The sequence below is a fragment of the Sorex araneus genome, chromosome 2 (genome assembly GCF_027595985.1).
Source record: "Sorex araneus isolate mSorAra2 chromosome 2, mSorAra2.pri, whole genome shotgun sequence".
Classification (NCBI taxonomy): domain Eukaryota; kingdom Metazoa; phylum Chordata; class Mammalia; order Eulipotyphla; family Soricidae; genus Sorex; species Sorex araneus.
The window spans coordinates 11094143-11111492 of NC_073303.1; the positions used below are offsets into that span (position 1 = coordinate 11094143).

At 47.1% G+C, this 17350-nt stretch overlaps 1 protein-coding gene across 9 annotated transcripts in view; it reads right to left on the reverse strand.

Moving 5' to 3' along the window:
- Nucleotides 1-17350, reverse strand: part of CARMIL1 (capping protein regulator and myosin 1 linker 1) — a 349297-nt gene that overhangs the window by 167881 nt on the left and 164066 nt on the right. For all 9 annotated transcript variants that reach the window (XM_055126005.1, XM_055126002.1, XM_055126001.1 and 6 more), the window contains exons 6-9: nt 15782-15879; nt 15379-15449; nt 15211-15284; nt 4779-4854 (exon numbers count right to left, since the gene is read on the reverse strand). In XM_055126005.1, the coding sequence (XP_054981980.1) occupies nt 4779-4854; nt 15211-15284; nt 15379-15449; nt 15782-15879 (319 nt within the window). The remainder of the gene's footprint in view (nt 1-4778; nt 4855-15210; nt 15285-15378; nt 15450-15781; nt 15880-17350) is intronic.

Consider the following 17350-nt stretch of genomic DNA (forward strand, 5'->3'; position numbering starts at 1 on the left):
GTGAGAAATAACCTAATATAAAGAGTTCAATAAATAATGGTCTCATGTCAATGAATATTGCTTTTGAAAATTACACGACTGTAAAATGATTAGAGCTGTCACACAGTTCAAAACACTGGGGTAGAATGTTAAAGAGAATGCAGATTATGGGATGGGGGAGTGGCTCAGCCCTACACGTGAGGTCTACGCTCATACAGCTTCAGTCCAGTTCCTGGTACAGGGAAAGAAATAATTTTAAAGCACAATCCACAAAAGTTAAACAACAGTTACAGCAACTGAAATGGCTAATGTACATGGCAAAAAGTCCGGGGCTATGAAAAGTAAAGAGTCATGCCTGGTGAAAAAGTTGTACACCATATCTGCTTTAAGAAAGGTATTTATGGGGCCGGAGTAAAAGCACAGAGTGTTTGCCTTGAACGCAGCTGACCCAGGTTCGATCCCCAGCATCCCATATGGTCTCCCACACACCGTCAGGAGTAATTCCTGAGTGCAGAGCCAGGAGTAACCCCTGAGCATCCCTGGGTGTGACCTTCCCCTCCAAAAAAGGTATTTATTAAAAATTATATATTAACAACATGTCCTATTCCAAAATAAAGGTGGATCCCTACTTTAAAATTATTTAACACAGTAGCACTGTCATCCCGTTGTTCATCGATTAGAGTGGGCACCAGTAATTTCTCCATTGTGAGACTTGTTGTTACTGTTTTTGGCATAACGAATACACCACGGGTAGCTTGCCAGGCTCTGCCGTGTGGGCGGGATACTCTTGGTAGTTTTCTGGGCTCTCCAAGAGGGACAGAGGAACAAAACCTGAGTCAGCTGCGTGCAAGGCAAACGCCCTACCCACTGTGGTGGGGCTGGAGCCATAGCACAGCAGATAAAATTATTTAAACAACAAAAAAAAATTTATTTAAACATAAAATGCTGGCACATTTTAGACATAAATTTTTAAAAAACTATTTAAAATCTCATTGCAAATTCAGGTCTATTTAAACCATTATGCCATATAGATCCTTTAAAACTGAAAATCCAAACTACATGCCATAGCATACTGTAATCAAAAAAGTTGCTCTTAAAATACAACTGAGAGGCAGGTATGACTCAGCAGTAAAGCTTTGCATCCATGAGGCTCAATGCCCAGTAAAACACACACACACACAACACACACACACACACACACACACACACACACACACACCTCTTTAATCTATCACTGTTCTTTATCAGATCACAAACGCGCAACTGGATGAACCATCGTTGGGTGCATAAAATGTAGCAAGGTTCTCCACTAGCAAATCTTTGAGAAGGTCTGCTTTGGAAATACACCAACAGCATCTGAAACAAACTAAACTCGGCATCTGAGACTCTTGCAACCCTAATATCCTGTCTGATTATTTCATCAATCGATAACGACGCTTTCCCACCCTTCTTGGGTTTCTAACGCCTCCCCACAGGCTGGGGACGGAGAGGGGAAATGAACGCCAATGGACCTGCCACTGGCAATCCACATTCACGCTGACGGTGGGGATTTCTGAGCCGGTGACCCTGGTGGGTGCAATTCTTGGTCTTCCAATACACAAGCAGGAAAATTGATCTTCTTCTGTGTCACCGTGATCAAAACTGATTACTCAGAAAACAATGTGTTTGCCGGAATTATCCTCATTTCCATAGTGACCATTACCTTTGCGGAGCTACTGCACACAGCCTCCAGAAAGCAAATTCTCCCAGCAGGCTTCAAAGCCAGGATTTCATTTACTCATTGGGCATAATTACCGTCATAAAAATTTATTAAAGAAAACGGATGAAAGATATGTCTAAATTTCTCCAGCATGTTAGTAGGGCAGAGGTATAACGAGTCATCCCTGGTTGTGTAATAGCTAAAGCATGGGTCATTATTATTTTTTTTACACTGAAGAATACCAGGAGATGAAACATTACAGGGTTTCCATGAATGTAGGGGGCCGGGAGACGGCGCTGAGACTCGGGTCCAACCTCCTAGCATGAGCCAGGCCCTGGGTCTAGCCCTGGCACCATCTGGCTCTCAAGCATTGCGGTGAGGCCCCAGGACATTGGTGGGAAGGCCCAGGGGGGCCCCCCTCTCATCGGGGCCTGAGAAATACCACAACCCGAGTGCAGCCCACCTGGTGAAAAATCATTGGGAGGAGCGCCCACTGAGCACTGCGGGGAGGACCTCAAAAAAAGGATTTCCCTGAACTTAGGTACTAAATAAAATGTGGCAGTTAGCATCCAGGTTTTAGAGGGCTACTCACTCCTAAGCATCTGGCCTCTAATTTAAGGGTTTGTTTTTTTTTTTTAAGCAAATCAATACAATAACCGCTCCAGAATGTTCAGTGGACACCTGCTATCCTTCTGAAAATCTCCCTTTGAAAAGAGCGCCCAACAGCAGTTTTCGTGTTTAAGGAGCAAATACTTAAAGCGGACACCCAAGTCTTTCTGAGTTCACATCTGGCCAGCAGAGAAACGGTGAGGCCAGTCCTCCGCTCGCGCGACTCCCCTTCCGCCACCCCAGAGACCCCAGGCCCCGCGGCCTCAAGCACGGGCAGGCTTGGGCTTGCCGGGACCACGTGTAGGTGTGTGTCTACTGCCTTTTCCCCACCTTTCCGTCGGCCCACAGGAGAGGTGCCGGAGGAGCAATGACGGAAGGCCAACAGCAGGGGCTGGACACACTCCCCGGCTAGTCCATCAGGACATTTCCCAAAAGTGGGATCTCGACATCGTTCTTTCCTCGCGCTCTGTGAAAATCCTGAGCTCACGTGAATGTCTGCATGAGCCAGGAAAACTGTCTGCTCTGGAAAAGCCTTGTTCTCTCCGGGCACACGGGCCCTGGGCTAATGTACTCATTCCAGCAGTGCTCTCCCCTGTTCTCCCGCCCCTCTCTCTCTCTCTCTCTCTCTCTCTCTCTCTCTCTCTCTCTCTCTCTCTCTCTCTCTCTCTCTCTCTCTTCTCTCTCTCTCTCTCTTCTCTCTCTCACTCTCTGTTCTCTCTGTGTCTCTATGTATCTCTCTGCAGTTCTCTCCCTATGTATCTTCTCTCCCCCTTACATTCCCCCCAACCCTAGTGGACAAGGCTGGCACCATGTGGCTCCCTCAGCTAGACAGACATTCATTCTCATTCTCATTCTCTCTCAATCTCTCACTGTACCCTGGCTCAATCCTGCAAATTGGCCCCATGCCAGCAAGCAGCCACTATCGGTGACTCTGCAAAACTCCCTGGTCATTCCGGAGCTGCCCACTGGACTTCCCTACCACCCCTTTTCCTTAACCAATGATGTCAGGCATCCCCCTCGCCCTCCATTGTTTCCATAATTCACGCTCCCACATTTGCTCATTTCTCAAACTTTATGCGAGTCAAATTGTGAAGATAATAATCATGAATGCAGAGGAGGGATCTGCGTCGTGACAGGCAATGTTCAAATTTCTATGCATCATTTCCTCGTCTCAATTCGGGAGAGTAAGAGGTAGCTACACTGCAAATAGGTAGGCTCACTCACTCAACCAAATCACCTGACCTGTATTTGTTGAGCTAACTTTCATTGAGGAGCTACTATGAGCTGCGCTGACACACGCTGGCTAGAGAACAGTAAGATGTGAACTCCAACTAGCTCACAATGATAGTGAAGGGATGACCCAGAGAGGTCAAGCAACTTAATGAAAGTCACACAGCCTTATAAACGAGTCAGAACCCAAACTCAGGCTGTTTCCCCGAAGAGTCCAACTCTGCTCATGCTGGTAAATCCTTCAAACACTCATGCCCCAGGCAAACTCCCAGAAACAGCCGGAGCCTGTCCAGCAGCAAATCTTAACCCTCCACTTTCTATAGGGTCATGACTCAATCAAAATCCTATCTCCTGGGGCCAGAGCAATAGCACAGAGCACTGGGCACTTGCCTTGCTGCAGCCAAGCCTGGCTGATTAGATCCTGGAATCCCAACCGGTGCCCCGAGCACCGCCAGGAGTAATTCCTCAGTGCAGAGACACGAGTAACCCTCAAGCATTGCCAGGTGTGGCCCCCCAAACAAACAAAAAACAAAACCCACGCCCATCTCCTTGTTCTGAAAATAATAAACGAGCAGTTTCCAGGAGCTCTGCAAGTTAGAGGCTTGAACGTCAGAGTCTCAGTCCGGTAACATCTGGATCCTCCCCCCTCCCTAAACTAGAGCAGAAGCATCAATCCACAACACAGAAGATCTTATCTCCACTCATCACCAAGATCATAAATGTGCTTCCCCCACAGCAGATGAAAACCAACAGAGCTCACGTTTTGCTTTCATTTTTATATTTCCAAATAATTCTTGCCCCAAACACAGACAGAAAATGAAGATGATCTATCACGGCTCATCCACTGTAGCAACCTGGAAACACTTTGCTGTGTGCCTAAGAAGAAAAGCTTGGTGGAGATGGAATGCAAGATAGCGACATTTGCTGGTTTCTTTTTCGGGGGCGGGGGGGGGGGGGGGGGAGGGAGGGGGAGTATAAAAAAAAATGAGCATGTCCTACAGGGACACTCAAAGACAGAAATATCTTTCCGATCATCACCTAACATTGCCTGAAGCAGCCAAAAACACGAGGAAGTACTTCTTTCAATAGTCTCCCATTACACACTTTATATAAATGTTATGCGGATCCATTTCTAGGATCTCCTTAAGAAATAACAAATATGCAGCTCACCGGTCTCGTGGAACAAGTACGTTCTTATAATTATCAGATTTTTGAAACTCGGCAGAGACAAACAACATCTGTGGCATCTTCAATTACTTACTAGTTTTAGATCCTTTGAGGACAGCTTCGTGAACCACTGATTATACTCCAGGGCAGCAATGATAGGTATTAGATCCCTAAAAACAGAAACAACACAACACATGAACAGGGCTCTGACAACCCGACAACGCCCTCCGGGCACTCTGCTGTTACACAGGAATATCCAGGTATGCTTGTCAGTATCAACGGTGAACACAGCACCCAGACCAGTCTATTTTGACCACGAGGCAACAATTCCAGTCTTTAGGGCAGATCTTTAGTGTGACAGAAACCACGACTTCTAAACATCAGAGTTCTGCACTGGAGAGATAGCACAGGAGGGAAGGTGGAAAGATGCATGCTCGGCATGCAGCTAGTCCTCAGCCCGGTAGCAGCTTCCCTGCACACAGCCAGGGGTCACTGGAGAGCAGAGAGGACAGAGAGCAGGCGAGGCCCCAGCACTGCTGGATGTGGCCCAAATTAGATATTGCATCTGATTCCATCCTAACGGGTGTTCTGGTTTTAAACAGGTACAAGCACTTGACATACTCTCATCAGAACTTGGAAGGTCACAAGGAAGGACCACGTGCAGCTGTATGGCCCCCCCAATGTCCAGCAAGCATCCTGTGACTGACTCTCTTGCACCCTCACAATCCTAGTATGACGTCCATGACACAGCCTTACATGCTCCATGCAAGATCTTTAGTCATGCACCAAATCGATCTGTCTCTACTCCATTTCTCTAGCCTGACTTCCCATGATACGACCACATCGCTTTGTCCTATTTGTTTTGGTTTTGTTTGGGGGCCAGGCCTGGTGATGCTCGGTACTTAGTCTGGCTCTGCACTCAGGAATTACTCCTGGAGGGGCTCGGGAAGCCATAAGGGGTACCGGGAATTGAACCTGGGTTGCCCACGTGTAAGGCAAGCACCCTCCCCACTGTACTGTCCTTCCAGCCACCAACACCGCCATATGCCTTGCTCAAGCCCCCAAAGCAGATAATTCACTCCTCATCAAACCATACATACAATTTCACCACCGAAATGATCTTGTCCTGCTGTGTTCGGCTAGGAAACCCCAGGTCTTTTTTTCATGCTCCAACCAACATCCTCTCCTCGCTCTCTCTCCCCTAATCATCCACCAGCTACCCACATCTCTATTTAGCAATCTCTGCCTTCTGTCGTACTCTACAGTGTGCTGCTTAAATATCCGTCCCTTATGTTCTAAGTCCTTTGAAAACTAAAGAACTGTCTCTTTTGGTTTTGGGGCTTCAGGGAAGTTATTAAGAGTTTTATCCTCAGGGCATGCTACAGAGCAAATTCACTGATTTTTAGGTTTTCCTAGATGAGTCAGACAGAAGGTGGAAAGGGAAAAGAATATATTTCACAGCTTGGCTGGTTGGCATTCTGGAAAAACCACCTCCCTGGAATCCCAAAACCAACTTAAAGATATCACTGTCCATGTTTTGGGTATTTTTTTTCCTTTTTGGGTCACATCCGGTGATGCAAAGGGGCTACTCCTGGCTCTGCACTCAGAAATTACTCCTGGCAGTGCTCAGGGAACCATATGGGATGCTGGGAATCGAACCCAGGTCAGCCACGTGCAAGGCAAACGCCCTACCCGCTGTGCTATTGCTCCAGCAGCACTGTTCATGTTTTACAGAGAAGAAAGTGAATTCCAAGGCCATTTGTGGAAGAAGGTGAAAGGGACTATACCAAAACGAAAACCGTTGCGTTGGTGGTAGAGTGGTGAGCACAGCTGCCTCCCAAAATGAAAACCAGACCTTAAAGCATGTACTGCAAGGCAATTTCCCCTGTTGCCTGCTGAGCACAGGAGCCTCTAAGAAGGTGAATTGTACATTATTATGCAAGGTCCTCATGGGCCACAGATGGATGTGCTCAGGACTTACTCCTGGCTGGCAGGCTGGGGATTGAACCCAGGTCAGTTGTGTGTAAGGCAAGTGCCCTACCTGCTGTACTATCTCTCCAGCCCAAGGTGATATGAAGTTTTAACTAACAACTTTACTCTCTCATCTTTACAATTTCTACAATGACCCATATCCATAACCTAAAAGCATCCCGCAGCTCACTACCCGACTGTTTGTACCCCACTACAGCTGGGAGTCCTTTTCTCCGTAAGACAACTGCATCAGCAGAGCTGTCCTCACAGCCACTGAGCTCACCCGGGCATCTCGTTAACAGGAGAATGGATGAACTGCAGAATGCTCAGAGCCTAGGGTATGGAACCGGATCAAAAGTGAATCAACTATAGCCACCGATGACATTTCACATCTGTTTTCTGGATCCTTACCCCCTCTCCATCGGCCTGGACTCTGAAGAGCCTAGGGCAGGTTTTGACTCTGAGAAAAACCACTTAGGAAAAAGTCAAGGGGTGAACTGAGAGAGAGTCAGGATTCCTGGAATTTGATTCTCTTAGAAAACTTGAGACACCCTGAGAGCAAGAACATGGAGGCCAAGAAGAGAGATGGGTTGAGAAGCAAACAGTAGCAAGGGGGACAGTCGTGATCAATGATTGTGTCTTGATCAATACTCTGGTCAATACTATGATTCCCCACGTAAACAGAAATCCTACCAAGATAGCATCTAAGTCACTTCATTACTGAATGTTCCTCTTTTAAAAAGACTCAGAAATAAGCGAATAGGTAAGCAACTCTTGGAGAAACACTAAAACTGCTATTCACAGAGGCCTCTCCACTGATGGCGCTGATACCATGTCAAGGCTTTCCCGCTGGGGTCTGCCAATTAGAAGCAACCCTGTGTTCGTTACAGACAGCTGTGATTCCAGTTTACAGTAAAGAAAGGGTTCCAATTGTTGGGGAACAGTTTTTCCCCAATGTGCCCAGACATGTTGCACACTGGGTCCTGGGCGAAGGATGATGGGCACGTGGAGAAACACCCTCTGGGGAACAGCTGATGGCTGTTTGTTTTATTGCGAAATACATGCATTTTTATAGCATCTCAGCTTCACAGGGAGGTCCAATCACATAATGCTCAGCATTAGGGGGCTGGAGCAATAGCACAGTGAGTAGGGTGTTTGCCTTGCACATGGCTGACCCAGGTTTGAGTCCCAGCATCCCATAGGGTCCCCTGAGCACCGCCAGGGTAACTCCTGAGTGCAGAGCCAGGAGGAGTAACCCCTGTGCATCCCCGAGTGTGACCCCCCCAAAAAAAAAATGGTAAGCATTATTATTATTATTATTTTTTGCTTTTTTGGGTCACACCCAGCGATGCACAGGGGTTACTCCTGGCTTTGCACTCAGGAATTACTCCTGGCGGTGCTTGGGGGACCATATGGGATGCCGGGGATCGAACCCGGGTCAGCCACGTGCAAGGCAAACGCCCTACCCACTGTGCTATCGCTCCGGCCCCAGTCAGCATTATTGACCTATTACCTTTCCTTCTCTGCTTTGTCCAGTCCAATCCCAATCGAGGCTAAATGCTGTGGTTAGGATGACTTGCTGAGCGTATGTGACAGTTTCTGTGTCCTGGGCGCATGTGACTAGGAGCTGAGTGAGGCTCAAGGCCGGACACCTGGTGCTGACACCCTGTTCTTGCCAACTCTGCCCAGATACTCCCTTCCGAGGGGCCTCGCCTCAGGACCGCTGTGCAAGGTTGGGTCTTATCAGCTCCAGTGCGTGTCACAAGCTCCACATCCAGCAACGTGCTGTCCAGGGCTTGTCCTGTGGACAGACCATCTCATGGCAGGAAGCGGCTGCCAAACACCCACTCACACCCCACGTGTTTGTGCGCTGACCTCAAACACGTGTTCCATCGGAAGAGGGAAGATCGCCTTAAGGAGTTAACAATGGTTCAGGGAACCTTCCCGAGCCTTGGCACTGTGGCACCCTCGGGTTCTCCCGCTCACTCCCATCTGGCACTGCTACCATCGCCTTAGAATGGGAGCGAAAACCCTTTCAGACACCCCACCCCAGGAAAGACTCTTCTGCGGTGCTGAAGGCAGCTGAGTTAATATTCTCTAACCTTTTCATGAATGTAAATTTATGAAATGCAGGTTCTTAACTGCTGTTATTAATAACCACTAGCTGGGGCCTGTAGTCCAAGTTGGGATTCTTATTTCCATCTCAGAATGATCCAAACCTTCACTCAAAACCTAAAAGAAGGGCCAGGGAGACAGAACAGGCCGTAGGGTATACAGGGATTAAGGGGCTTCTTACCTGTGGCTGATTCAATTTGACCTCCAACAGCACACAGTACTTAAGTACTACTAAGGGTCAATCTTAAACAGAGTCTGAAACAGCCTCTGAGTAAAGCAGAGTGTGGCTCAAAAATTCAAAATAAATACAATAAAGTTTGTCTTTGTTGTTTGGGGGACCGTATGGGGTGCTGGGGATAAAGTTTGGGTCAGCCGTGTGCAAGGCAAGCACCTTGCATACTATACTAAATAATGAAGCTTAAAAACAACAACAAGAACACGAAAAACACCATTGGAGTAAAATTGACATGAGCGGTACTAAAAAAAGAAAACTAAATCACAGAAATCCAAAATTTTCAGTAATGTGAGGAGGTTGAAATTCTCTTTTTCATCTAAAGAAAATTGGTCACTAAAAAACTGTTCAAGTCTTTTAAGAGAAAGCAAGTATTTGATTTTTTTTTCTGAAAAGCTATAATTATTCAATGTTACCTTTCAAAACACTGTATCTTTATATGTAAAGTACAACTACTCCAATAAAATGAATAAATATATTTTTACAGTGTGGAAAAAAAAGCACGGATTTATCTGAGCTTCTTTTGTAATAGTACCAAATGCTTTAAATATATTAATCCACATAGTTTTCATAATAACTCCAGGAAAGCAGCCCTCTCATTAACATCATGTCTATTTTTTTTCTTGCTTTTTGGGTCACACCCAGTGATGCTCAGGGATTACTCCTGGCTCTGCACTCAGGAATTACTCCTGGTGGAGCTTGGGGGACCATATGGGATGCCAGGGATGAAACCCGGGTCAGGGGCGTGCAAGGCAAACGCCCTACCTCCTGTACTATGACTCTGCTCCCCTGCCCCCTTTTCTTTTCCATCTTTTAATTTTTTTGGTTTATTTATTTGGGGGTTGTTTTACATGGGTGCAGGGGGGAGGTCACACCCAGCAGTGCTCAGGGCTTACTCCTGGTTCTGTGCTCAGGAATCACTTGGGAAATTATACACAATACCAGAGACCAAACGAGAGTTGGCCACAAACAAGGCAAATGACTTACTCCTGGTACCGTCTCTCTGACCCTCGTTAACCTCAGCTGATCGATGAAGACCCACCGGAGGAAGACAGATATCCCTAGTCACACCGCCGGAGCCGAATCCCGATTCTAAGCCAAGCACAGAGGTGACTCGGGCTTCTGCTTCCACGATCCCCTGCTTGTTTTCCTTAATCACTGGGCAAAGCAGGGGTGGGGGAGGGGTGGGGGGAGAGACGCAGGGTGGAAGAGCCGCAGGATTCCACACCAAAGACTCCAAACCCCTTTCATCACATGCAGCCAAACCGTTTCTAATACGGAAACACGCTGAAGGCTTCATTCACAATTGTGCTCCGACTGTTCTAGACGTTACAAATCAGTGGTTCAGGGCTGGGGATCTGGCTCATCGCCAGCCCGGAGAGGGAGGGCACCGCTGTACCCAATTATGCACGGGATATCTGGAAGACGAGCAGAAGCTATTCTCACCCCCTTCTATATTCCAAACAGCATGTCTGGCTTTTAGTTTCTTTTTTCTTAAGGGAGCAGGAACAAAGGGACAGCACCCAGATCAGGTCAGAATTACACCAGGGCGGACAGAACAACTTGGCAGCACTCAACCCCACCCTAAACTCCATCCTATAAGTTCCAGGCCAAAGACCGTCACCCTGATGCACTCAGAAAGGAGACAGCAGAGAGACAGCATCTGGAGGGAAGGAGCGACTTGGCCTGCTCTCCGGAGCCAAGTTCAAGCTCAGTGATGCATGTCAGCAAGTCTGTTAGAGGATCCATGGGATTAGCGCCTCTGAAAAATCTTCCCGGAACAAGAGACATGGATGGCTCTAACACTGTATATTCTTGGGGGTGGAGTGACAATACAACAGGCTGACCCAGGTTTGATCCCTGGCACCCCAGATGGCCTCCCAGGCCCTGCTAGGAGTCATCCCTGAGCACAGACACATAAGTATTAAGCACTGAGTGCCACCAGGTGTGGACCCAAAAAACAAAACAAACAAACAAAAATTGGGGGAACAAAAGAGGCCATGAATAGAAAGAAGCTGAAGAAGCCTAGACTTCAGCAAGCTCTAGCTGTGGCTTTTTTTTTGCTTTTTGGGTCACACCCAGCGATGCTCAAGGTTTACTCCTGGCTCTGCACTCAGGAATTAGTCTTGATGGTATTCGGGGTACTCTGGGTACCATATGGGATGCCGGGGATTGAACCTGGGTTGGCCACATGCAAGGCAAATGCCCTCGATGCTGTACTATCACTCTGGCCCAGTTTTGATGGAAACACATCACACCCAAGCCAGTATATACTGACTAGATTTGCTTTCAAGCTGTAACAATGGCGATGCTCAATTTTCACCTGAATCACACAGTGGATTTGCTAGGTTAGCACTGACACTATGCTTAGTCAATTAATAGTATAAAATTCATCAAGTGCAAGAAACACCTCAAGTTCCCCTAAAGTGTCTTCCGTTCTGTAAGACTTACTTCGCCCAAGGATGGTTCATGGACACCTACAGGATCCAGAGAGTGGAATCACCCAGAACCTAGAGAGCCAATGTTTGCTTCAAGATACACAAAATCATGATAGATGCTCACGGCCGGATTCCACAGGCTCAGACAAGCCTCATTCAGGAATGGATCCATTGAAAAACTCAGTATGGTGGTTTAGCAACCAAAATCTCCAGGCTCTCATGGAGTTTGGGATGGGTGACCTCTCCTCATCCCCCTGTCCTTCCGGGAGCCTGGCGGTCATGCAAATTAACTGCCTTTGGTGCCATATATGCTCATTAACTGGCCATGACCCAGAGACTCATAAATAAATCTCAAAAGAGATCATCGAGCTGCAGAGATGCTTCTGGACCCCAAGGTCACCATTCAGTTAAAATTTTGTTTATTTATTTATTTTGCTTTTTGGGTCATACCCGGGGGCGATGCACAGGGTATGCCTGTGCATATGTAATTCCTGGTTCTGCACTCAGGAATTACTCCTGGCGGTGCTCAGGGGACCATATGGGATTCGGGAATTGAATCTGGGTTGGCCATGTGCAAGGCAAATGCCCTAATCACTGTGCTATCGCTCCAGCCCCTCGAATTAAAAATTTAAATCCAGCTGTATCACCCCCATCAAGATTTTGAATTCCTGGAATGACATCTCGTACTCTATACCATTGATATGGCAGGAGTAGCACACCACATTGGATGAGACATAAAGTTGAAGGCAACCAATCTTGATTATGAAAATATTAAGAAAAAAATAGTAACACTCAAGGTTTAAACTCTAACAACATGTTAGTAATCTCTTATTCAAGGGCTCAATGGGCCCAGGATGAGATACAACAATCTTCACACACTTTCTTCAATGGAAATCTTTTTTGATCATTTTTAGCTAATTAATCATAACAAGCAATACAACATAAATCATTTAGGGCCTGCAATTGGGGCAGGCTTGGGTGGTGGTTGGGAAAGTTGGAAATAATCGTGGTGGGAAGGTGTAATGGTGGTGGGATTGGTGTTGGAATACTGAATGTAATAAATCATTGTGAACAACTTAGTAAAAATAAGATTAAACTTTAAAAAATCATGGTAGATCCATCTAAAGTACAAAAAGCCATCTAATGATTCAAATGTAACAAAATGCAAAGATTTTGTTACAAAAAAGTAACAAAAATACTTGTAACAAAAAATATATGGGTTTTAGATGCCTTGTTGTGTAAAATCTTTAAGAATCTTGTTGAGTGGTGATAACATTTCACAGAAGAAAATCTATTCTGCAATACACTCATCAAAATATTTCTTCTATCTGCAGAAAGCAGGATTTTCTTCACATATTTGAGGCAAAACAACATACAACAAATGGAGAGAGGCCAGAGATTGGTACCCTTCCCTTGTACATGGCTAAACCATGATCCCCCATCACTGACTATGGTCCTCTGAACCTTGCCACAGTGATCTGTGAACACAGAAACAAGAGTAAATCCTGAATACTGCCAGGTATGGGCTAAAAATAAAAAAAGAAAGAAAGGAAGGAAAGAAGGAAGGAAGAAAGAAAGAAAGAAGGAAGGAAGGAAGGAAGGAAGGAAGGAAGGAAGGAAGGAAGGAAGGAAGGAAGGAAGGAAGGAAGAGAGAGAGAAAGAAAGAAAGAAAGAAAGAAAGAAAGAAAGAAAGAAAGAAAGAAAGAAAGAAAGAAAGAAAGAAAGAAAGAAAGAAAGAAAGAAAGAAAGAAAGAAAGAAAGAAAGAAAGAAAATGCAGAAGCATTTGATCAGGTGTAGATGAGACTGTACCTGGCTTCCACTAAGTCAGAAATTCAAAAGATCAGCAAAAAAGCAAAGCAGTTCAGCTCTTCCCAGTGTCTTATTTTTACTGGAAAAGAGTTCTTTTGTGCAGTAAAAGATTCTACATTAGTGTGGAAAAGATTGACTGCACTGATTTATTTTTCAAAGAATTAATATATAGTTTCAGTTTGCATTATCCTTTCTCATATGACAAATCCCCAAAAGATCACACCCAAACAAAAGCTTGGTCACAGTTAAGACTATGAAGGAATCTGGGAGCAACACCACTGGACCCCAGTTCTGCAGGCTGCTTTCTCCTCTGCCTGGCCATGTCATTAGTCTTTTGTTTTTAATTGGAAAATACCAAGGAAAACACTCAATACCTTCCCTTTTCACTTCTCAGTTCACTTTCTCCTCAGCCACACGGGAAATCTCTTGCCAAAACACAAGCAGGAAGTCTCCTCGCGTGTAGGAAGGAGAGAGGTCTGGGCAGGAGAATCCGGCCCGTTCCAACAAAACAGGGAGCAAGTTCTCGATGGGAGACGGGGCTTAGGCACCCCACCACCAGCTCAGGCATGGTCCAGCCCGCCCCGCTGTCCCCGGTAGATCCAGGCTCAGTGAAGAGGGCTAGAACCGTGCAGTGAGGACACCGCAAGAATGGGCATAATGCCAGGAGGTGGAACCAGGATTGAAGATGGTGTCTGGACGAGAGGGGAGACACCTGGGAAGGCTGGAGTGCATATTTTGCATGCGGGAGTCCTGGGAGCAATCTCCAGCCCCACGTGGCACCCCACTCACCAAGTCCCTCTCAAAAAAAAAAAATTGGTAATTGGCGATAGCATAGTGGGTAGGGCGTTTGCCTTGCACGCAGCCAACCTGGGTTCAATTCCTCCGTCCCTCTCAGAGAACCCGCAAGCTACCGAGAGTATCCTGTCCGCACGGTAGAGCCTGGCAAGCTACCCACGGCGTGGCGTATTTGATATGCCAAAAACAGTAACAAGTCTCACAATGGAGATGCTACTGTTGCCCGCTCAAGCAAATTGATGAACAACGGGACGACAGTGCTACAGTGCTACCAGTATCTGTCAGTCGGAGGAATAAGAAGTTGGTAATAATAAAAGGCATTTCTCGGGGCTGGAGCGATAGCACAGCAGGTAGGGCGTTTGTCTTGCACTCGGCCGACCTGGGTTCGATCCCTGGCATCCCATATGGTCCCCCAAGCACCGCCAGGAGTAATTCCTGAGTGCAAAGCCAGGAGTAACCCCTGAGCATCGCTGGGTGTGACCCAAAAAGAAAAAAAAAAAGGCATTTCTCGGCTATTCCTACTGACCCAATGGCATCCAAAGGAGGGCGAAAGTCCCAGCTTTCTCCTAGTTCACAGCAAGTAACAGCATCTGCCTCCCCTTGCAGGGAGAAGGGGAAAGGGAAGGAGGCTTCTCTCGACTGCCAGGTCATCGGAGTCGCATATGCCAAAGTCAAGAGCTTGAACCTAAAAGTCTCTCAAGTAACTCGCAACTGTTTTTGAGGTTTTATTACCACTCTCCAATGGCAAATATCGGCAAACTCATTTCCACCAAGATAGGCACACATACTATACAAATCTTCAATTCATAAAGGACTTGTAAGCCAGATGGCATGTGCTAGGACTGAGGTATAAAATTTCCTCCTAGAGTAAAAGTTCCAAAACGACAAATCCGCAACCTGCTACTATGATTTATATACAAGGAAAAATTAACAAACATTTGTGAACTGATGGAAGAACTGGAGAATTAGCGGGTCTACGTGATAAAACTATGCACTTTCTAAGGAGCAAGTCTGGATTTGAGGTACATATGTTCACCCTCACACTATGACAAACACAGTTGGAACAACTACTCGAAAGGCAACAATCCCGAGACTGCCGGCAAATACACACCATTCGGACAGCAAGAGAGAGAGTTGAAGAAACAACCCCCAACAAGCCACTCACCTGTGGTCAAGGTGGCTGAAATCCTGCAAGTTTAATTCCCTGGTGTCCTGCGTCAGGTAAATTGTATCCACGTCCTGTTAGAGACAGAATCCAAAACTCAATCACGGAAAAGCACCGACGGCAAATCCCAACATATTCTATTCTCGGGCTGCACCCAGACCCACTTACCCATTGCACCTCTTCCCGGTAGGAAAACCCAAGCCAGTCGCAAACGCAGGCATACATCTGCGAGAATCCACCTGAAACAGATGACAGACGGGCTCGGTGGCTGAATCACTTCCCAGCCCCTATTTCCACACTTAAATATGGCCAGTGTGGACAACGCTGGTTATTCCTTCCGTTTGGGAAAAAAAACAACAGATTCTGGCTCCCGTTCTATAGTAAGTACATACCAGGATATAAGATGGCTTAAATATAGGAACGTCTGTCCACCAATGTGAAGTCTGCACAGGGCTAATTACACCTTAAAACTAATTGTACCTTGACAGTAACACACTAGAAATAGACTTTGCTTCCTGCCGGGGGACAAGCACACAGCCATGGACGTTTTGGGCTGGAAATGCAAGCTCACCGCAGGGGCCCTGCTCGGGCACCGTCTGGCTGTCCCACAGAGCCTGGAGACTGGCCAGCCGCTCAGATGGCTCCATGGACACTTTCTTCATGATCTTCCTGCAAGAACAAGAAGAACGGTAAAATTCAAAGACCAAGGGTCTGCGCGTTAGACATAGGAGGCTATTTTGGAACACGTCTTCTTCAAAAAACAAAGCTGGGTGTCGCTCTCATTTGGGGAAACATGATTTCATTTTCTGAGCACAGAGGAGCTGGAAATCCACAGGAACTTCTCCAGGAGGGCCTTTATTTAACGTCCCTTTGTAGAAGCAAAGCATCTAGCCGTGCAGGCTCCATTGAGTGATCTGGCAATATCAGACTCTATTTGAATCCTCAGAAAAGTGCCCTACTTAGTAATTTACTAGACTCTAAATGACCATTCCCCTTCCCCCCAAATGATGCAAGTACAAATCTCCTCCTCGGTTTTCCCACACCGGCGTGCAAAAGTCCACTCTGAAATCGCGCGTGTCTTGTTGGATAATCTGCCCCTCGTCCAGTCTCTGAACTACAATTCCTCTGGGATGGAAAGCACGTGCAATCCAACCCCCCACTTTCTCGAACCCTAACAAAGCCCTTAGCTATATACCAGCAGAGGCGGGGCAGGGTAGGGTCGTTAAAGGCCAGCCAGAGACCCCAAAACTGTCACTATATGCAGATCTGGAACACATAAGAGGACCTACCCCATGGGGTACAGCAAGTGAGAAAGAGATGAATGACAATGAGGTTATTAGAATAATCCCTGGTGCCAGGGAGTCTCAATAAAGGTCAGCTGACTGCCATGGTTATCTCAGAGGACTCGATTAATGAACCATTTGCAAATGTATTCATTCACCACCACTCCCAAGATTACACTATCCAAGTCCGAGTTTCCAGGTCCACTCTGAGCAAACAAGTCCCGCCCCGGCCCTCCAGAACCAGCAGCTTGGACCAACTAGACACGCCCTACCCGAGGGAAAGAACTGCAAGAAGGGATCCCACTTCCGGATCCAGCAGCACCTGCCCCTCCCCCCCTTCGTAGGTACCATCTAGTGCAAACCTGGAAGGGGCACTGCTGGGGGTGAGGGGGGAGCCCCAGCCCTGTGGAGCCCTCACAGGACCACCTGCTCTGGCTCCCGCATCAAACCCTGGGGCCCAGCTACCATCCCCCAGAGAGCCCCCTCCCCCCTAACCCTCCCCCACCCCCACCCCCACCCCCGCCCTGCCTGGGAGGTACCAAATGCAGAGGGGACACTTCACTGCTTCACTGATTCTCGGGATGCCACCTTGGAGAAAGCTCTCTGGAACATCCTCCAGGTGTGAAAGAGAAGCAGCTAATGGGGGACACAGGGAGGGAGAGGAGGTGAGAGCCACAGAGCCAGAGACAGAATGCAGAGAGCTGAGCAAGTTTGCACCCCCTGAATTGGGGTGGGGCGCCCAAGACTAGAGGAATCACAAGGGCTGAAAGGACCAAGGCAAGAGGGGGCTGGGCCAAGCCAGCCTCCAGACTGGCAGCCGGGGATTTGGAGTTTATTGAGAGGGCCACGGGGAGCCA